Source organism: Leopardus geoffroyi, chromosome A1, assembly GCF_018350155.1.
Source record: "Leopardus geoffroyi isolate Oge1 chromosome A1, O.geoffroyi_Oge1_pat1.0, whole genome shotgun sequence".
Lineage (NCBI taxonomy): Eukaryota > Metazoa > Chordata > Mammalia > Carnivora > Felidae > Leopardus > Leopardus geoffroyi.
Window position 1 is genome coordinate 5,293,336 of NC_059326.1, and position 22,331 is coordinate 5,315,666.

The window sequence follows — 22,331 nt, forward strand, 5'->3', positions numbered from 1 at the left end:
AATGTATAAAATTCTGAATTCAGAAGCAAGACTGGCCCCAAGGTTTCAGGTGTTCTTGGAAGGGAGGGTCAGCCAGCTGTTGTGATGTCCTAGAGAAGAATGAGAAGCTTCTACCAGAAGGGGGAGCTATGACCCCACCTGACTGGCTTGTGAGAACCCTGTGCCCGTTGAAAAGGCCTTGGCAGGGGGATAGAGATGGAGAGAGAATGAGGTGGGGAGGAGGGAGAGCGGGAGAGGTAATCGATGTGTATGTATTACACAGAGGGAGGGTGAGAGGGATGTGTGTGTGTGGATTATATACAGAGAGAGAGAGAGAGAGCGCGCGCTGGGAGGAGGAGGAGGGACGGGGAGATGTGTGTATAGAGAAGGTTACGACTGGGGAGACTGTTGTTTTGAGATTTTAATACTTGGCACCTCAGGTAAGAGCCTGTTTTTCTTCCTTTAGATGGGACAGGAACAGACCTTTGGAATCCTTAACGTCCTGGAATTTTCTAGGTATGCTTCTCCTTCATGCGCCGGCATAAAATACTTCCGTATATATTTAACAGCTTCATCAGAGTGTTTGCAAGATTGTATGATCTGATTAAATACAGCACTTAGGTATTAAAGTTACTGAGTAGATCTCCACAGTCCCTCTCCTGTCTGGAATTTGGGACGTTCTGTAAAGAGAGCGAAGCAGGTCATTTTCCTGTGCGTGAGCGTGTGTGTTTTCCCCGAGTGAAGCACCGTGCTCCCATAGCCTCCTGTTTCTGTAGATTTCCAGACCCACTGTTCTGGCATCAGCAGCCGCGGACACGTCTGCACAGTTTGGAGTGTGTGGTGGGGAGGGCCTTATTTCTGTTGGTTTTTCCCAAGTCCCGTGAGGTGGTGCCTCGTGCTTTATCTAAGCAACTCTCATGCCAGACCTGGGGCACTGACAAGCCAAGACAGGTAAGATCAGTCCATCCCCGTCGGAGGCTTTGTCTGAGTTGGGCAGTTGTTCTGTCTATATGCCAGCTCATTCTTCCCCAGGGTGGTTTCTCTAATTTTCAGACCCAGGAATATTTGTGGATTATTTGCTTCCCTAGATCATTCCTGGTTTGTCCTTTTGAAAAATCCTAGTGTTTTGTCTCTTGCCTTCTCAACACTGACTCTCAGTACAAGAGCAAAGTTCTTTTGCTACCTCGAGAGCCTATTTTCCAATTATTAAACCTTGGGTTTTTTAAATAACCTTTGTTAAATGATTTCACACATCGTTTATTCTGTCTGCTTTATAAGCTGTTTGAAAAAGATCAGTTTAAAAAAATTTTTTTTATGTTTATTTATTTTTGAGAGAGAGAGAGAGAGAGAGAGAGAGAGAGAGAGAGAGAGAGAGAGACCGAGTGTGAACAGGGGAGGGGTAGAGAGAGGAGACACAGGATCTGAAGCAGGTTCCAGGCTCTGAGCTGTCGGCACAGAGCCCGACACAGGGCTCGAACTCACGGACCGTGGAGATCGTGACCTGAGCTGAAGTCGGACGCTTAACAGACTGAGCCACCCAGGCACCCCTGAAAAAGATCAGTTTTTTTTTTTTAATTTTTTTTTTCAACGTTTATTTATTTTTGGGACAGAGAGAGACAGAGCATGAACGGGGGAGGGGCAGAGAGAGAGGGAGACGCAGAATCGGAAACAGGCTCCAGGCTCTGAGCCATCAGCCCAGAGCCTGACGCGGGGCTCGAACTCCCGGACCGCGAGATCGTGACCTGGCTGAAGTCGGACGCTTAACCGACTGCGCCACCCAGGCGCCCCGAAAAAGATCAGTTTTGTAACCCTCTTGTAGGAAATGCTTTCCAGCCCTAGTCTTTAGTTTCAGGACTGAAAACTTGAACTTTGGTGGGTCAAGAGCCCTTGTGGCTGCGTATTCAGAGGGGAAGAACAATGGTTGATAACAGCAGTGGTTCATAGAGGGAGTAGGAGACAGTGTCCCTGTGGGTGGAGGTGAGGAACATACTAAACATTGCTCTGGACTTTTTGTGCCCCGTCTCTTACTGGTGTCCTGGAAACTGTGCTGTTATGCGGCTGTGTTAACTGGGACCGGCAGTTATTGGAGGGACAAGGAGGAGGAAAGGGAATTAAATTAAAGCAGGTGAATATGGACGTGAGGATGTTTTAAAAACTTATGGGAGAACATGCGGGAATAAAAGATCACTTACAGCTGTGGTTCTATTTCTTTTTAGTGGACTCCTCTTTTTCCCAGCGCCACTTAATCGTGACCACACTCCTTTGCGGTACCTGGTGGCAGTCCTGCTTTGCGCATTCAGAAACCGAAGTGCCGGGCAAACAACTTTGCCACGAGTCCCCGGCTACTAGGTGGCCGAGGGAGAATTCAAATCCAGGCCAGGCAGAGTGCTTAGGGTTAGGGTGTGGGAACTTACACAGAGCTGGAGAGAGAATGTCCCTTAGTCTGAGGAGCTCATAGTCCCTTGGAAATCCCCTTGCTGGGGTGGGTGGTCTGGGGCCCGCTGTGGTTAGGATGTGTTTCAGGAGGATGGAATGTTGTCTGTGAGAGGCATGGGGCAGGAGCTTTGGGGGGGGGGGGGGGGTGTGCCGTGTCTTCCGGTGTGCTGGAGGCCTGCTGGTGAAAGGGCGGGTTCGTGCGAGATGAGACCAGGCCGCAGAGGTGAGTGGAGGTCAGCAAGAATTGGAACCTGTAGGCAGTGGGGAGCCATTGAAGGCTCCGTGAGTGACCATGCGTCATGATGAAAGACCAATGTAGGAGGGTCCGTGTCAGAGTGGGGAGGGCAGCAGTGAGGCTCACCTCAGTGCCGCATGAGGAGTGTTCTACGAATTTGTAATTGCTTTCTACTCCAGTTAAAAGAAGACCCAACAAGGGGCTTTTGAGTTCAGCGGATGTCTATAGAAGCTTCCACTCTGTTGCTTACTGGGCAGATTACTCATATTTTGAGCCGTAGAACAAAAGCACTTTTACGGAGTATCGTCAGGAGTAAATCAGATGTGCGTAGCAGACGGTCAAGTTTTCTGTTTCTGCTCTCCTGCTATACATAATTATATTAGTGAGTTTCCATGGCAGGGAAAAAAATAGGTTTATATCCGTTGTGTAAAATAAAAAGAGTGGGAGGTACACGATTAAAGCCCACCTTAGAAGGAAAAGGTAAGGAGAACAGAGTTTCTCCATTTTTAGGGCCATCAGGCCATCTTTTGATGTGTTTGGTGCTTAATCATAGGGCATGGGTCCTACAATACAGACCAATGTTAACTTTTTTTTTTTTCCTACTCTTACAGTGACAGAAAAAGAATGTCTGTAATTGTTCGAACTCCTTCAGGCCAACTTCGACTCTACTGTAAGGGGGCTGTAAGTACTGGCCGAGTGTCTCGTGGAGCAGGTGCCCTTGGTGGCTCCTTTGTGAACCTGCTTCTCCTGACCGCTGTCGTCCTCGTGCCCTGGAAGTTTGCCCAAGGCTGAAAGGCTCTTTCAGATGGGCCATGAAGTTGACTTGGTCGTAAAGGCCTACTGAAGACAGTGGCGGTTCAGGCCAGCGTGGCAACCGTGGCCCCTGAAAAGCTTCCTTTTAGCCAATAGGTGGTTTCAGAAATAGCACTTTGCCGTGTGATGCGAGATCCTTAGGGTGTGACTTGTGATTCTCGTTTTATCACCATTATGTTGTGACTTCAGGAAGATGGAATGGTTCATAACGACCTGTGATGATCTTTTAAGTATTTGTGTGTGTGTGTGTGTTCTCAAACAGCTATTCGTAGTTGTTGTGTTTTGTGTTTTCATCACAGAGAGCTTTTCTGGGCTGTGTTGCTCAGTGTTTCTTAGCTGAAGTGGGTTCAGGGCCTAGTGGCTGGTGCACGCCATGGCTGGGAGCTCCTGCAGGGGCAGGAGGCAAGAGTGTATTTGTGCAGTTTAGGATGTGCATGGTACCCTTCCCGCTTCTGCATAAAGGTGTTCTACACATCGGTACGTATTTTGCAAATTTGGGTAAATGTAGGTACCATTATATCTCTGACAGTTCTCTTGACGCTTACGGTTCTCCCCAAAGTTTTTGTCTGGACACATCCATACCCAGTTTGTTTTCCAAAGCTCATGAGTGAATCTGTCTGAAAACTGTATTTCTACCTGCCCGCTCAAGTACTCTCAAGTATTCACATCGGATAAGCATCATTAAAACAAAGCTAGGTTTAGAATGCTGACCGCAGGGTTTACTTAAAGGTTTGCCAGTCACAATGTTTCTCTATTTTGTAGGATAATGTAATTTTTGAGAGGCTTTCAAAAGACTCAAAATACATGGAAGAAACCCTGTGCCATCTGGAATATTTTGCCACGGAAGGTCAGTGAAGTTTGGAAATGTTATTTTTGACCATTGAGGTCTTACTTTCAAGCGTTTGTGGCGGATGCTCGGGGGTGAGCGGTCATGGTCTGAATGGACATGTCTGTCTTGTGCAGGACTTGGCTTGCTTCCTAGGAGTATACTTTCCTAGGGCCAGCCCCTGCCCCCACCCTCCCCATTCTGTGCCCATGGCCATGACACCATGTGCACCGGAGTCCACGCAGAGTTACCTGCATGACTCTGTTCGCCCTTCCCCTGAAGGACGAAGGGAGCAGGCAGGCCAGCTCACGATGCGTAGAATCATTCTGTAGTCCTTATTCCCGTTCTCAGAAAACCCATGTCCTCACTTCCCCGTCCCCCTCTCGTGATCCTTGTGACAGCTGGCTTATCCATGACTTGAGGAAGCGGTAAGTCACTGAGCCCACAGAGACTGGGAAAGGAGTTCTCTGGAAGGATGTCAGAGATTCCAGCAAGGGAACATGATGAACGTTGGAGCCTTGCCTAAGTGCTGGCTGCTGCTTTCTTGGCTTCGTGTGTTCCTGTGGCTATGAGCGTGTGTGTGCGCCTGCATGCGTGTGCACGTGCACGTGTGCCTGCTTGAAAGCCTGGGTCTCCCATGTGGTAGCATGTCGGGCTTTTATTGCTCTCCTGCCTCCTCTACTTCTGACACCTGCCCACGGCACACGTACGTATAGATCGTGCCCAGCTCCTGTACGTCTCTGCCGTAGGGAATTCACGTTCACGGCTTCTCGCTTCTCATGGACTCTCAAATGTATCCTCGAGGTGGTTTATAGCAAAACGCAGTAGACTTGTTTCTACCTTCCCTTTTTCGATGAGTGAAAGTTGAATTAGAGTGACCTAAAAAGCAGATAGTTTCGTGAATTTTTTTTGAGTACGCGGGCGGGTATAAAATGGAGCCACGTGATGTCCCCTAGGAGGGAAGGCGTCCTGCTTCTTTCCATCGCTGGATACACTATGGCTGTTTTGCAGGCTTGAGGACTCTCTGTGTGGCTTATGCTGACCTCTCTGAGCAGGAGTATGAGGAGTGGCTTAAAGTCTATCAAGAAGCCAGCACCATCTTGAAAGACAGAGCTCAGCGGTTGGAAGAGTGCTATGAGATCATAGAGAAGGTAATTGCACGTGATACACTTGTTACCTGCCCAGTGAGGGGTTCTACCACGCATTGAACAAAGTCTTTGGACAGGAATCCTTTTGCTGTATAGCGGAGAGTGTGTGTGCATAGGGGAGGGGCAGAAGAAGGGACAGAGAGAGAGATAATGAATGAATCTTAAGCAGGCTTTTCATGCCCAGTGCTGTCTGTCCAGCGCTGAGCCTGGCCTCATAACCCTGACATCATGACCTGAGTCAAAAGCAAGAGTCAGACGTTTAACCAACTGAGCCACGCAGGTGCTCCTTAACCATTAGCTTTTAATGATGTCTTTCTTTGCTTTAAGAAGCACTTAGGTTTTTTTTCTTTTATTAAAGTTTATTTATTTATTTAGAGAGAGAGAGCGTACAAACAGGGGAGGGGCGCAGAGAGAGAGACGGGGAGACAGAATCCCAAGCAGGCTCTGTGCTGTCAGCATGGACCCCGATCTGGGGTTCTAACCCACAAACCACAAGATCATGACCTGAGTCAAAGTCAGATGCTCAATTGACTGAGCCACCCAGGTGCCCCAAGAAACACTTAGTTTTTATGGGCTACCTGGAAGATTGAACCAGCTTCCGCTAAGTGTTAATGGTATCTTAAGAAGTATCAGGTCAAAAACAATGTCAGTGACTTTCTGGGTTTGCCTAAGATCAGGCACCCTGTTGACTTACATGAGTTACATGAATCAGACCCCATAGGCTGGTTGGACATTGTTCGTTCTGAGAATTTTCACACTTATTCTAGTAACAGCTGCTTTTGCCATTGTTGCTTTGTATTGCCTACTTTGATTTCTGTTGTTGTTTCTGTTCTTTTCAGTTTAACCCAAGGCGTCAGGTAGCTTTCTAGGTATTAGATTCCCTCCCATCTGGGAGCTGGATTTCACCTTTTTCTGTTTCATGTCGGCAACCATTGGCCCATCCAATTTCCAGTTTCTAGAACTCTGGAGTCATTAGCTTTTACCATTCTTTGTGTTTTTCAACGTTTATTTCTTTTTAGGACAGAGAGAGACAGAGCATGAACGGGGGAGGGGCAGAGAGAGAGGGAGACACAGAATCGGAAACGGGCTCCAGGCTCTGAGCCATCAGCCCAGAGCCTGACGCGGGGCTCGAACTCACGGACCGCGAGATCGTGACCTGGCTGAAGTCGGACGCTTAACCGACTGCGCCACCCAGGCGCCCCTCTTTGTGTTTTTTAAAATGACTCGAATTTTTTTATACCCTGTTTTTACTTGAGTTTTATATTTACTTACGTGTCACTTTAATGGAATTTGGTAGGAGTGGAACCAAATTCAAGTGTACATTGTTTCTGCTTTACTGGAAATAACCAAAATTACTTTAGAATCAGAAAATGACTAAACCGGGGCACCTGGGTGGCTCAGTCAGTTAAGCATCTGACTTTTTTTTTTTTTTTTTAACGTTTATTTATTTTTGAGAGACAGAATGCAAGCAGGGGAGGGGCAAAGAGAGAGGGAGACACAGAATCCAAAGCAGGCTCCAGGCTCTGAGCTGTCAGCACAGAGCCCGGCGTGGGGCTCGAACCCGCAAACTGCGTGATAATGACCTGAGTCGAAGTCGGATTCTCAACCGACTGAGCGACCCAGGCGTCCCAAGCATCTGACTCTTGATCTTAGTTCCGTTTTTGATCTCAGAGTTGTGAGGTCAGGCCCTGCATTGGGCTCCATTCTGGGCATGAAGCCTGCTTTAAAAAAAAAAAAAAAAAAGAAAGAAAGAAAAGGAAGAAGACGGTTAAGTAGGTGATGTGCCCATGGGGCACCCTTTGCACCAAGCACATAGTGCATGCTTTTCCCACAATCAGGTAATCAAGCTAAGGTACTCTGTCATGGAGAGACTCAGGGTAGGTAGGTAAGCAGTTAACAGGCTCTCTGGGCAGGGGCTGTGGAATGTGCGTTATCATCTAGAATGAGTTTTGCTTCCGTTGTTAACTATTATATGGTATGTCCTTAGCTCATCAGTGGAGAGGGGAGGGCTCACGTACTGTGACTATCCTCAGGATAACTTGCTTGTATGCTTTACCGCTGGGTGATTTCTATTTTAACATGCCCATGGACCAGGAAATAAATGATGAATACTGGGTTGCCTCTGTGTCTGGAGTGGTTCTAACACCGCAAACAGGTTTGAAACTCAGTACATGAAGCATCGTTAATTATTTGCAAACAAAGGCTTAATGTACAGGAAAGAAGAGAACCGTCAACATTTTGACTGCCTTTTTGGGTCAGTTTTGTGGTTAATGCTGCTCTTAAGCGTGTACCGATCTTTAATTGATGTTATTTTTCAATCTAGAATTTACTGTTACTTGGAGCCACAGCCATAGAAGATCGCCTTCAGGCAGGTGTTCCAGAAACCATAGCGACTCTATTGAAGGCAGAAATTAAAATATGGGTGTTGACAGGAGACAAACAAGAAACTGCAATTAATATAGGTAATGCATTTTAAAGTTTCCTGATGCTGGTTTTGTATTGTTTTTAAAGTGTCTTGTAGAAGTGCCTAGGGCTTCCTCAAAGGCATTGACAGATGATGTTTTAAGGCCAAGGAAAGTTTACCTAAATCTAATGAAGATGCTCTTGTGAGCATTATCTGCCTGTAATAAACACTGAAACTCCATCTCCCTGAAATGTAGAACATAGAATTATATAGAATATAGAATTCAAGTTTTGAAAACTTTTTTTTCTTATCACTTTCTTCACAAAGTTTTAGTCTGAGGCTAAGATGTTTTCACTGAGTTTATTTATTACTATTTTTTGAGAGACAGAGTGAAAGTGGGGGAGGGGCAGAGAGAGAGGGAGACACAGAATCGGAAGCAGGCTCCAGGCTCTGAGCTGTCAGCACAGAGCCCGATGCGGGGCTCGAACTCACGAACCATGGGATCATGACCTGAGCCGAAGTTGGTTGCCCAACCGACGGAGCCACCCAATCCCTCACTGAGTTTAATATGCATTATAATTGTGGATAATTATGACCAGTGGGATGATTTTACCAACCGATGGATTTTCTAAGAGCGCTGTGTCTTTCTTTCCCTTCCCTGCCTGGGTTGGTAACCTCTTTGCTTGCTAAACATCACAGAAAGGGAATTTTAAGCCCACATAACTTCATTCATGTTAAAGAGGCACATTTTGAGTTTGGAAGGAGTTGAAATGACTCATTTTAGAAGGTCTCCTTTCGATTGCTTAAGTTCCCTTGAAGTTCTCTGCCACTTCCAGTGTCATTATGTAGCACCAGCCCAGGTGCGCATGTGATCAAATGAGTATGTGAGACCACGTGACTTATAACGTCTTTATGGAAACAGACTCTGGGTTACAGCTGACTTCAGGAAGGAACATTCTGGAGCATCCAGGTTTAGGTTACTGTTACCCTGTTTGGAGCGGTCGCCTTGGAATGTTATCAACTGAATCCCACGGTGGCCCTTTTCTTAAACCTTCTGTTTTGAATCAGCTCTTTCAGATAACCACAGTTGTAGTCGATACTTACCCTTTGAAGTGAATTTTTTTTTTTTATAGACAAGAGTCATTTAATCATTTCTTATCAAGGTTGTGACTAATCAAATGCAGTTTGGGCCCCCACACCACTGAAATTAAAGTCCCAGGCGAGTGACAGGTGATTCATAACCATCTCTGAAGCTTCAGGTATAGACATTACCTGTTGGTTTGTGTTAGTTATCTGTCAAATGCATGTTTCTGGACAAAAGTAGGATGATATTTCTGTGCAGATCCCTCACTATTACTAGAAAATAAAACTCTATAGCTTGTAGCCCTTTGGTGATGTCAACATTTTTTAAAAAAGAAGGTAAACGTGCTTTTGGGATAATGCCCCTCTCTCTCTATATGTACGTGTTGTCCCTTCAGGTATGATTTCCCATAAAATTTGGGTTAAAATACCTGCTGATATGTGGCTCCTTTTGTTCATATAGGGCACATAAAGTTGACTGCTGCCCCCAAATACTGAAAATTTAGGGGTGTGCTTTCTGTTGTCTTAGAGCAATATCAGAAGGTAGGTAAAATTGTACTACGGTGATAAGATCTGGAAAACAGAGGTTGAGTGTTCCTGCTGGACTGATGACCTTTTTATGCCCCTAGCCCCAGACGACTTCCTTAAGTGCTTTCTTGTGTTTGCTGTAAGAAGAGAGTGTGAGTGTGCTGGCCAGAAAAAGGCCACTGTCCCTCTCATGGCCTCTCTGCAAAATCACCCTGTCCTTAGGCAGCACCCACGTCCCTTTTCCTGCTTGTCCCTTTTGTCATACCTGAGCATATCAGGGTCTGGAGGAGTTTAGAATACACGCAAATGAAAGCAAAGGCTTAAAAGTCAACCCAGCAAAAAAAAAAAAAAAAAAAAAAAAAAAAGGATTGTAATTCCTAAAGGAAAGTTTGACTTGAAGGCTGTGAGGCTTGTCTGAGGCTTATGAGATAATTGAAAACCTATCTGAAGAGTTTGTAAAAATCATGGCGATAGTATTTTGTGCTTTTTTATCAAAGAGGGTAGAGCAACATTTGTAGCTTGGGGACCAGGAGTATTCACAGCCATTAGATATTTTAAAATTGATCTTTTCTTAGCAAATCCTCTACAGGACCACATGGAGATGATGCATCCTGTTCATAGATAAGCTGATGACTTTACCAAAGTCTTGTATTCTGGAGTTTTGTTTTCTACTCACATATTTTTCTAGTGTGTCAGAATTCGAACAGATCTTTGGTATTACTAAGTATGCATCCAACAGCCGGGGAACTTGATGTTCTTGGAAAGAGCTCTGTCTGAGTTACTTTTTCACTTTGCATTCAGAACTCACTGGGAATCCTGGGTTGTGTTGGGTGGTGTTGAGGGATTAAATGTCGCTTTCTGATTCAGGATTTCTGTTGCGCCCGCAGATGATGCAGAAGGCTCAACAAAGTGTAGGCATCCAGACGTTGTGTTAGACTTGTCCACGCCAGGCCACAGGTGACAGCTATAAGCAGCATGAGGTCGTGCTCCAGATACAGTGTGGATTGTATGCCTCTGTACTCATTGCGTGTTCCTCGTGGCCCCGGAAATATGAGCTGTTACTGATCCATAATACTTGATGTCCTGTACGTTTTGGTGCATTCGGTCTGCATTTTCAGGGATTCAGGGGATATTTGGGAAGATGATCCAGTGTCTAGAGTTCTACTTCCTTATGGAGGACAAGAGAGCAAATTTTTTTCTATTTTTTTAATTTTATTTTTAATTAAAAAAAATTTACATCCAAATTAGTTGGCATCTAGTGCAACAGTGATTTCAGGAGTAGATTCCTTAGTGCCCCTTACCCATTTAGCCCACCCCCCCTCCCACAACCCCTCCCTCCAGTAACCCTCAGTTCTCCATATTTATGAGTCTCTTCTGTTTTGTCCCCCTCTCTGTTTTTATATTATTTTTGTTTCCCTTCCCTTATGTTCATCTGTTTTGTCTCTTAAAGTCCTCATATGAGTGAAGTCAGAGGATTTTTGTCTTTCTCTAACTTCACTTAGCATAATAGCCTCTGGTTCCATCCACTTAGTTGCAAATGGCAAGATGTCATTCTTTTTGATTGCCGAGTAGTACTCCATTGTATAAATATACCACATCTTCTTTATCCATTCATCCCTCGATGGACATTTGGGCTCTCCATACTTTGGCTATTGTTGATAGTGCTGCTATAAACATGGGGGTGCACGTGTCCCTTCGAAACAGCACACCTGTATCCCATGGATAAATGCCTAGTAGTGCCATTGCTGGGCCATAGGGTAGTTCTATTTTTAGTTTTTTGAGGAACCTCCATACTGTTTTCCAGAGTGGCTGCACCAGCTTGTATTGCCACCAACATTGCAAAAGAGATCCTCTTTCTCCGCATCCTCGCCAACATCTATTGTTGCCTGAGTTGTTGATGTTAGCCATTCCGACAGGTGTCAGGTGGTATCTCATTGTGGTTTTGATTTGTATTTCCCTGATGATGAGTGATGTTGAGCATTTTTTCACGTGTCGGTTGGCCACCTGGATGTCTTCCTTGGAGAAGTGTCTATTCATGTCTTTTGCCCATTTCTTCACTGGATTATTTGTTTTTTGGGCGTTGAGTTTGAGAAGTTCTTTATAGATTTTGGATACTAACCCTTTATCTGATAGTCATTTGCAAATATCTTCTCCCATTCTGTTGGTTGCCTTTTAGTTTTGCTGAGTGTTTCCTTTGCTGTGCAGAAGCTTTTTATTTTGATGAGGTCCCAGTAGTTCATTTTTCCTTTTGTCGCCCTTGCCTCCAGAGACGTGTCGAGTAAGAAGTTGCTGCGGCCAAGATCAAAGAGGTTTTTGCCTGCTTTCAACTCGAGGATTTTGATGGCTTCCTGTCTTACATTGAGGTCTTTCATCCACTTTGAGTTTATTTTTGTGTCTGGTGTAAGAAAGTGGTCCAGGTTCATTCTTCTGCATGTCGCTGTCCAGTTTTCCCAGCACCGCTTGCTGAAGAGACTGTCTTTATTCCATTGGATATTCTTTCCTGCTTTGTCAAAGATTAGTTGACCATACGTTTGTGGGTCCATTTCTGGGTTCTCTATTCTGTTCCACTGATCTGAGTGTCTGTTCTTGTGCCAGTACCACACTGTCTTGATGATTACAGCTTTGTAGCATAGGACAAGAGAACAAATTAATGGAATACCTGCCCAGTGCCAGCGCTCTGCTAGGAGTGCCTTCTGAACACGGTCTTCAGTCTTTACATCTTAACGGTCTTCTGGCTCAAAGGGGAGGTTCAGTGTTTATGAAAGTTACGTTGTATTTAATGACCAAGCTAGTATGAGGTCTCAGGGCCCCTCAGTTCTGGTGCAGGGCTCATTTTACACGGATTCACATAGCTTTCTCTGAAATTTGAAGACTGGGGGAGAATGGTACAATATATCATCTGTTCCAGGCGGCACGTTGTTATTATATGGCAGTGTCCTGAAATTGGGATGTCTTACGATCGTCGACTCTTACGGTTTAGTAACATTTTCTTAGTGGTACGTAGAGCAAGTAAGTGTTCACCTTTAGAGATGACGCTAGGTGTTTGGGGTTGTTCGTTTTCTTCAGCATTTATCTGTCATACTTTAATACATATTTCTAAAATGTAACTTTTAGTTCATACCTTGGAAATACTTAGTCAAATTAAATTCCAGGATAGTCATGTCTCTGAGGAGCCAGTGAGTACTATATAGACAGTCATCTTGCCTGTGGGTTTGAGGTAGTTTGGAACTGGCACGGTGCCAGAATCCTGCACCAGGCTTGAGTTTGTGCTAACTAGCTATGTTTCAAGGAGTTGGCAATTTTCTTTTTTAGCTTCAGAACTTGGCATGCGTTAGTCTAAAGTGAAGTTTCAGATGTAGCCTTTGTGAATTGTGTCATTTCCTTATTACCACTGGATATAACGTCTATTAGATAGATGGGAAGTCCTCAGAATCTATGATTTTTTTTTTTCTAATGGATATAGGATGAGTGAGAAAAAAAATCCTAGTGTGATTCCATTTTAAAGCCATTAGGCGGGAAAGAGCTTTCATTGTAAACTATTCCTAAGTTGTAATTCCGCACCCCACTCCCCCACCCCTCATTTTTTACTCATCATTTAACGCTTCTGAGCCACGTCTTACAGTCTTAGAAGTTTAATTTTTAGAAAGTAAATATGGTGCCTGCTTATCCTATTATTGCCCGTTGCAAGGAAGACAGGTGTCTGTTTTCAGTGAAGCTGGGATGTTTGGCGGTGATCTCAGTCTGAGTGTTTTTCACCAAAAAGTCAGATACGTTATATCTTGATCACCTGCAGCTGGTGTTGTTGCCAGACGTTCTAGTACAGGCTTGGGGGACCCGCATTCCCTAATTGGGGCACGAGTTAATCCTGAGCCAGAACAGAGTGAAATAGATGATGAGAAAGTACTAACTGCACAGCACAGACATTAAGCATGACTGGTGTTAATAATAGTTACCGAGTGAACGTTGGCTATACTGTGCCAAATACTGTGCTGAGTCATTTGTGTCTGTTTTATATTTGATTCCCCTGAGACAGCCATCATTCCCCCTTTTAAAGATAGAACCGAGGCACAGAAATACCAAGCAACTTAGCCTACATCACAGAGGTGGGAAGATGCTGAAAATCTGAGCATGGACCTGTGATACTTGATATTTACTTCCCAGAAGGAAAAATACCTGAGCCAAAAAAGAGAAAGGAAGGCTTCGAGGTTTCCAACTTGAGCCTTCAAGGGTTCAAAAAAAAAAAAAAAAAAAAAAGAAAAAAAGTCTGAGCATAGAATGGGTCAGGATGGCCCAGTTTGTGAGGCGAGGCTGAGGTCCTGTGCTCTTACGTGGAGTAGCCTTTTCCTGAGAAGGATCTGGAGGGAAAGGTGCCCAGGTGTGTGGTTTTGGGGGATGAGCCCTGGTTCTCTGGATGATGAAGGGCTCTGAGCTTCGTTGGCCCCCTCTGGCATAGATTAGGAATATCATCTTTCATCATCCATTCCTGATGTCTGGCAGTGCATTTCATACATTTATACTCAAATATTGATCAGATTCTCTCTGAAAATAGTTAGGACCAACAACACACTTACTAAGGGTTTGGAACCAGCCTGAATTTCAGTGATGGGTAGGTTGATGAATCTGAGCCTAAGATCCATGGAAGGATAAAGTGTACCTAACCCTCCCAGAAACGTCTCCAGAGAAATCTGGATTTAGGTGTCTTTGACGATGTGAGTTTATCTCAAAAAAAAAAAAGAGACCGATTTCAGAATCTGAGAGATTTGGTTTGGTGATACTTCCTAGCGTGGGTGATTATTTTCTTAAAATGCAGTCCTGCTCTAAGTACCATAGAGTCTGAAATATTTTGATTTCTTTGGATGTTGATTATACTCAGGTAGCAGAAAGACTAAACACTTTTGTAGCGTGCTGTTAATTTCAGCTGTAGTAAAAAGTAAAATCCCAGAGGTTCTCTTCCTAGTGATTTTATGGCCGTTTTGTTAGATTGCAAGATTAAAGAGCTAGACCTCAATTTACAAGTGCGGATTGACATTTCATACCTGGCCCTTCTCCAGGAGTTGATCTCATTTTATCCACAAACATTAGAAATCAAGCACGCCAAACTGGGGTTGACATAATTTAATTTGCCACATTAGCTAAGTCACAATTAACTGTGTTAGACTTCGTGTTCTGTCTAGTGCAGGTGTTTTGTGTGATAATTCTCTAAGCAGAATCTCACTTCATTTTCTAAGTTGAAAAAAACGCGTTTCCAGAAACCTTTAGTTCTGTATATTTAAATTCGCAGAAGTGTCGGTGGCTTTATTTATTGCCCTGTTCCCTGAAACGGCTAGAAAAACATTTAAGAGTTTTTCCATAATATCTTTGTGCAGCTTCAGTTGTCAAGCAGCATTTTGCGTCGACTGAAAAATATAAAATAAATCAGCAAGTTAGGGCTTAAAAATTATAGCTCGCTTCTACAGCTGTTGTTCAAATCAAAATCTACCAGCAAATCCTTTCGTGTTAGTTATACTAAATTTGTAACAGTCTATGTTGCGTGACGTTACTGGAAGTCTCTGGGGTATACAGAAGGAGTGAGCCTACCATAGTGGGGAATAATTAAAGTTGCGACATCGCCTTTTGTAAATGAAAATAAAGTGTAGACCTCCCTTCTGAGCCTAATCTAGGAACTTATAGGAAAGAAGAATACATTTGTAAAATTTTAACGGTCAACAAACACTTCACTTATGTCAATCCTGTGAGGCAGGACTTTGAAAGGCATTCTGGGAAAGTCTGATTTTTACTCATCACTGCTGTTAAAATACAGACTTGAACAAGTTTGAAAATGTGTAGAAAATTGTTAAATGTTTCCGCCTGCCCTCCCCCCCCTTTTTTTTTTGTCTTCTAGGTTAAACAGGTACTTGCCCATGTGGTCTTATGATTTTAGATTCTTCAGTTTGTTTTAGTTTTTAAAAAGATGAGAAGTGGTTATAACAAGTGAAATAATCTCGTTCCCTTGAGGTAACCATTGTTAACGGTCTGGACTATGTCTTTATGGTATTGCTTTTAAAAAATATTCTTCTGAAATATCAAATATTCTTCTGAAATGACAAACGTTAGTGAAGGATATACTTTGTACGTTCCAAAATAAATATATTTATTGTCTCTTTCCTAAAAAGAAAAAAATAAAAACCAAAAGGCTTTTCCTGGCCTTAATTTTTCTGGGTGTCTTAAAGTCTGTTTGGTGCCTTTTAATAGGGTTTCCTCCACATCAAAAAAAAGCCCCGCTGAGTAGAATTGTCACATAAATGCAGTAGTTCTGGGACTGGCCCATTAGTTAAATGCTTGTCTCCTTTTCCAGTTAAATATAGCATCTGTAGGAACGGATATTTTAGCTGTTCTGTGGAGAACAATCCAGGCTCCTCCTCGCTTCAGGAATAGCTCTGGTTAAGCCCCTTCCTTGAGATTGTCACCCAGGTACTGGCTCGAAGATTGTAATTCTCGTTGCTGATGATTGGTTTCCTGTCTCCGTAATCATTAATCCTTTATCTTTAGGTGCTGAGGGTGGGGGGGAAACTTGCTGTGAGGGCCAGTTTTCTAGGTGGGAGGAATCTTTTCTTGCCTTTTCTCAATGAGCTAGATTGCGACGAAGGTTGGTGAAAAGCACCAGTTCTCTCAAGGGCCACTGAAGAGGGGGGACGGTATAGCTTGGAAGAGAGTAGACTCCTGACAGACATCTGGGTCTTAGGACCTGCTGGGGCTGCCTCCTTCCCACAGTGCCTGGATTTCAGGGGGCCGGGCTCTCCTCCTGGTCTGTGGGGTCACCGAGCGCCTCCAGATGTTTGGCAGTAGACTGCAAAGCCTGAGTAGGGAAGTGGTTCAGAGAAAATATGTTCACCTCCTGGGAGGAGAAGTCGAAGAGCCACTTGCTTAACCTATAGAGAGAACTCTTTAAAAATAGGATGGAAATGATCCATAGGGATCAGTGTGGGAATACATACTTTTTTGTTTCAGGGGAATTTTCTTTTTTAAACTCCATTTGATTCTTGAAATGCACCTTGCTTTGAACTTGGGGGAGGAAGAGAGATTCCCCGGTTGTGTGATCGTAGTCCTTTGAAACCTGATGTGAGAATTACCTGCTTTGTTAAACAAACACACGAGGGCTCTTGATAGTAGGGTAGGCTCGTTTATGCTGATTCGCAAGCACCGTTAATGTCCATGTGTCTCCCTAACGGTCCTGCTGTTCTCCAAAGATGAGGAAAACTCCACGGAAAATTGACAAATGTGTATTTTAGCCTTTGGTCACGGAAACCTTCCCAACCAGTTCTATCTCAGTGGTCTGCAAGAATCAAAATCTGCTCAAAGAACTCTCTTTTCCTGCTCCTCACGCTTGTCCAATTCTTCTGTGTTCCTCGACAGGCTTAAAATGCTGATAAGGAAGACCCAAGAAGGGAGGATGAGTTTACACAGCTATTGGAAAGTGATGAGTTCTTGGAAGGAATGATAAACTCCCTAATGTTGCTTCTTCCTCTTACTCTAGGATATTCCTGCCGGTTGGTGTCACAGAATATGGCCCTTATCCTATTGAAGGAGGATTCCCTGGATGTAAGTCGTTTTTCAAACGTTGTATGTGTCTTTTACCGTATTAAACTCTTCATGTATTTATTACTACTATAACTGATGAGGGTGTTTTTTTTTTTTTTTTTTTTTTTTTTTACTAAAAATTATAAAACTACTCTGTATATTGTTATTTATGAACAGATGTCGTAATCTCTTATCTTTAAACACCGGAATAGTAAATTTGGAGCACTGCTTAAAGGTACTTCTCCTTTGTGCATCTAGAATTATGCATTTACGATGTTGACGGGACCTGTTAACGATTTACGTTAAGTGGGGATGGTCGACTCCAAAGTGACCAAGGAGACTTGCAGGATTTTCTTTCTAGCACGAACTTGAACATAGAGATAATATTCAAGTGTCCAGAGTTGTTTGAATTTATATAGGAATAGGCTGCATTCCCCCAACATTCCAGTGCCACTAGCTCATGCAGAATTGAACAGCATGGTTCTCTGAGCGTGTCATAGACCTGTACCCGCCTGGGCGTGGCCTAAAGCTTCTGATGAGACCAGGGGAACCGATTTGTTAAACAGTGACCTGGGAAGTAGTTTGATAGGAAGACATCAGCTGCACAACGAAATCCCATTTGTCAGGACTTGTAACAAGGGCTTCTTACTGCCTGGAACCCAGGGCCACCCTTCAGGTAGTGTATTTAAAGCCTCTTTTAGGAGCAGATGACAGGGTTAGTGAAAAGGATGAGATATAGTACAGAGATGTTTATAGTTGGAGACCGGGGAGGCCATGAATCCTACCGTGAAGGCCAACACACAGAGCGCCTCTTCAGGTGGCGAGTCTGTGTGCCCGCGATGCTGTTCGATGGCTTGGGAGCTTCAGGATCGATCTCAGTGTGCCTCTTACCCTTGTTTGTGTCACTGCCTGCCAGAAGCCCAAACCTCCCGGGTCATCCCTCCTCTCCTGGACCCTAATTCTCCAGCTCTGGGGTAGTGAAGAACCTCCCTTCTACCCAGTGTTGGCTTCTCCCAAGCACCCCCATCCCACTTGCCTTTATTCTTGTCGATAGAATTTCTGATAACTAGAAATAATATATATTATTATTAATAAATACAATAAAAGTATATAAACTGTGATGAAACACATGTAGAATTCGCCATCTTAGGCATTAAGTACACAGTTCAGTGGCATTCAATATGTTTATATTGTTGTATCATCACCATCTGTCTCCAGAACTCTTTTCATCTCACAAAATTAGAACTCGGTCCCCCTAAAAGAGCAACTCCTCACTTCCTCCCCAGTGAGCCCCTGGCTCAACCACCATGCTGCTCTCTGTCTCTGAATTTGACTACCCTGGTATGTCCGATAAGTGGAATCATACCATATTTGTCTTTTTGTGACTGGCTTATTTCACTTAGCATAATGTCCTCAATTCATCTATTTTATAGCCTGTGTCAGATTATCCATCCTTTATGACTGGACAATATTCTGTTACATGTGTAGATCACGTATGGCTTACCCATTTATTTGTCAATGGAAACTTGGGTGGTTTCTGCCTTTTGGCTGTTGTGAATGCTGCTTCTCCGATTGTGAGCGTTCAACTATCTCTTCAAGACCCTTCAGTTATTTTGAGCATATGCTCAGAGGTGGAATTGCTGGGTCAAATGGTAGCTTTATGTTGACTTTTTTTTTTTTTTTTTTTTTTCAACGTTTATTTTTGGGACAGAGAGAGACAGAGCATGAACGGGGGAGGGGCAGAGAGAGAGGGAGACACAGAATCAGAAACAGGCTCCAGGCTCTGAGCCATCAGCCCAGAGCCCGACGCGGGGCTCGAACTCCCGGACCGCGAGATCGTGACCTGGCTGAAGTCGGACGCTCAACCGACTGCGCCACCCAGGCGCCCCTTTATGTTGACTTTTTAAGGAACTATCTTGCCATTTCTATAGCAGATGCTCCGTTTTACATTCCCACCAGCAGCGAACGAGGGTTCCAGTGTCTCCACATCCTCACCAACATGTGTCATTTTGTGGATTTTTTTTTTGTAGTAGCCATCTTGGTGGGCATGAAGTGGCATCCCACTGTGATTTTGGTTTGATTTCCCTAAATGGTTAGTGATGTCGAACATCTGGTCATGGGCTTAGTGGCCATTTGTAGATCTTCTTTGGAGAAATGTCTAGTCAGTCCTTTGCCTGTTGAAAAAATTGGATTTTTTGCTTTTTCATTTTTGTGAAACACTTTATATTTGGTCTGTCTCGCTCTAGTCCCTTAAAATGTGAAAATATAAGGTTCATAGAGCTAAAAAATCTGATTTTTTAAAAAAACTGGTCATGTCAAAGACAATGCTTTTCACAGGTACTCTGTAAATGTTTGAATGATTGGACCAACTTTAGATCATTTTCCAGTTACCGGCTAGAACTTCTGCTTAAAAGGTCACGCTGATGAGGCAGTGGCTATCTACCATATAGGTACATCTGTCTGTCTGTGGATGGGCTGCATACAAGGTGTCTTTAGGAGGGAATCAAAACTGAGGAGAACAGCTTGGTGGTAGAGAGGAGAGTGGAGAGCCGGTGCAGAGAGGGGGACTAGAACCGTGGGGGAGCCAACTAGCCTGTGAGAACACCCAGATGTCTATGCCAGGAGCTTACTCGTTTGCCGATGATCTTCGGGTTCCAAGGCATCCACGATCTTAAACTAAGCCTATTATGTGATGGTAACTCAGAAGTGAGCCTGTATTTTCCTTTTATGCCAAGTGTACTCAGGAACCCGAGAGATGGGCTTTGACTCTACACAGCACTATGAGGCTCTAAGTACAAACTGGGATTTTTTTTTTTAAACGTTTACTTCTTTTTTGAGAGGGGGGAAGGTGCAGAAAGAGAGAGGGACAGAGGATCCAAAGCAGGCTCCACACTGACAGTAAGAGAGCCTGATGCGGGCCTCCAAGTCATGCAGTGTGAGATCATGACCTGAGCCAAAGTCAGACGCTCCACCAACTGAGCCAGCCAGGCGCCCCCACATTGGGACTTTTGGTTGACCTAGATCATGGAGTGATTTGTGAGGCCAGACAGGTTTTGGGGGATGTGACTGGCTGCCCTTGGAAGCCTGTTAAGAATTCTTCTTTCTAACCAGTGTTGAACGTCTGGTTTTAGTGTAATGACTTCCACGTACTCAGTATCTGCTGAACAGAGGTACAATTTTTATGGGTTTTTTTTGTTCCATCCTCCAAGCCCAGGGGGTATTCCCTATTTTTGACTAGAGTCCTTCTTCTCTTTTGCCTTGTTCCCTTCTCCCTCATTCTTTAGTTGGGTTGAAGGCATTCCTGTTCTCAAAATATTTCATTGGTAGGTGTGGAATAGGAGTCCTGGGGAAATAAATTAGGTGTGTACCAGATCCCTGTGGAGCTCCCAAGTTGAGCTTTTTAGGCTGCAGGGCTCTGAGGATGAAGCAGACCAGACAGGGACAAAGGAAGGGGCCCAAGCGTTAGAAGCATTGGGCCTAGGTCCCAATGCTTACTTCGCCTCACATATAAGTGGGAGAGAATAACGGGGATTACCTCAAAGAGCCAGATCTGGCATCCATCACTTTCACTTGACCGACAAATATGTCCGGGGTAGAACTCCAAATGCTTGTAAATGATCAGGATTTATCTCTCTGCTTTGAGTTAGTCACCTGTTGCCAAAACAACATCTAAGCTCTGTAATACAGATGAGATCGGGGGTCTTTGAAACAGGGCTGGGGGGGTGGTGGATCATATGTACCCCAGGGGAGCACTAGATGATGATGCGTTAGGATGCCAGAAGAAAATGTGCTTTTTCTTTTTTTAAGTTTAAAAAAGTGCTGTGAAATCAGCTTCATTGATGATCATATATAGGTTGGCACTGGCACACCCAATCCTACTTCAGGTGCCCTGATTAGAAATGGGCCTGGGAGGGGGGCGCCTGGGGGGCTCAGTCGGTTGAGTATCTGGCTTCAGCTCAGGTCATGATCTCACGGTTTGTGAGTTCGAGCCCCACGTCGGGGTCTGTGCTGACAGCTCGGAGCCTGGAGCCTGTTTCAGATTCTGTGTCTCCCTCTTCCTCTGCCCCTCCCCTGCTCACGCTCTGACTCTGTCTTTCAATAGTAAATAAATGTTAAAAAAAAAAAAAAAAAAAAGGAAATGGGCCTGGGAGGAGTGGGTAGGAGGAGGGAGGCATGGAGTGCAAGGAAGAAGTGTGGACACTGGGGCAATCACTCTTTGGTTTGCGAAATATTGCCCTTTGCGTGTACTGGTTAAGTGGATTTGTGGGCCACGTTTAGTTTTGGGAAAACTGACTCTCCCAACATACCAGCTTACGTGGATCCCTGTTTAAAAAAAAAAAAAAGGATTGGGGTAACACTAGTGTCAGCAGAAACCACACCGTTATGGTATGCTAGTTCAGGCTTTTCTTCAGCTACTGGATGAGTTAAGTCAGTTATCAGATCTCCCAAGTTAAACAAATTTCAGAATTACTCAGGGGGCCATTATCATTAATCTTGAATCTTTTCAAAAACGTATATGGTGTCTTGAAATGTTAGCCGTGGTGACGAAAAAAAGCTCTCAGAATTCATGAGGCTTTTAAAACTGAGAATGAGGAGTATGAGAATAAAATTGTACAGTTTTATTAGCAATGGATAAAAACATCTAATATTCAAGTTACTCTCCAAATTTCACAAAACCGGCTAGCTATCGACTGAAGACATCCTTTGATACTTGACAAGAAGTGCCACGCCTTTTGGGGAGCATTTGTGTACCCTCCAGTAACACAGATAAAATAACACAGCCACAATTAAAACAAAGATGCACAGAAGACTTACAGAAAATCTTCCTGGGGTTTTCTGAGGAACAGGTAATTGAGCAAAGTATGAAATGTAGGAGATTTGTTCCATATTTGGGTGAAAGTGTAGCTGTTTCTAAAAATGGGTTAACTTACGGGGTGCCTGAGTGGCTCAGTCGGTTGAGGTTCCGACTTCAGCTCAGGTCATGATCTCACAGCTCGTGAGTTCGAGCCCCGTGTCAGGCTCTGTGCTGATAGCTCAGAGCCTGGAGCCTGCTTCGGATTCTGTGCCCCTCTCTCTCTCTCTCTCTCTCTCTCTCTCTCTCTCTTTCTGCCCCAACCCACTTGCATTCGGTCTCTGTCTCAAAAATAAATAAACATTAAAAAAATTAAATAAAATGGGCTAACTTACACACAGACACACAAATTCTAGCTTTGATTGAGTCATCAAAGGAAAGATGTATTGGTAAGGATATATTCTGTGCAAAATATTAGTTAACACCAGTTTTATGAAATGAGTATGTATCATCACTGATGGGATGGTCTCTTA

At 44.0% G+C, this 22,331-nt stretch overlaps 1 protein-coding gene across 12 annotated transcripts in view; it reads left to right on the forward strand.

The window, feature by feature from the left end:
- ATP8A2 (ATPase phospholipid transporting 8A2) overlaps nt 1-22,331 on the forward strand; it is a 641,066-nt gene that overhangs the window by 194,686 nt on the left and 424,049 nt on the right. For all 12 annotated transcript variants that reach the window (XM_045459237.1, XM_045459162.1, XM_045459073.1 and 9 more), the window contains 6 exons: nt 446-495; nt 3,262-3,331; nt 4,226-4,310; nt 5,301-5,440; nt 7,761-7,899; nt 16,963-17,027. In XM_045459237.1, coding sequence (XP_045315193.1) covers nt 446-495; nt 3,262-3,331; nt 4,226-4,310; nt 5,301-5,440; nt 7,761-7,899; nt 16,963-17,027 — 549 coding nt within the window. The remainder of the gene's footprint in view (nt 1-445; nt 496-3,261; nt 3,332-4,225; nt 4,311-5,300; nt 5,441-7,760; nt 7,900-16,962; nt 17,028-22,331) is intronic.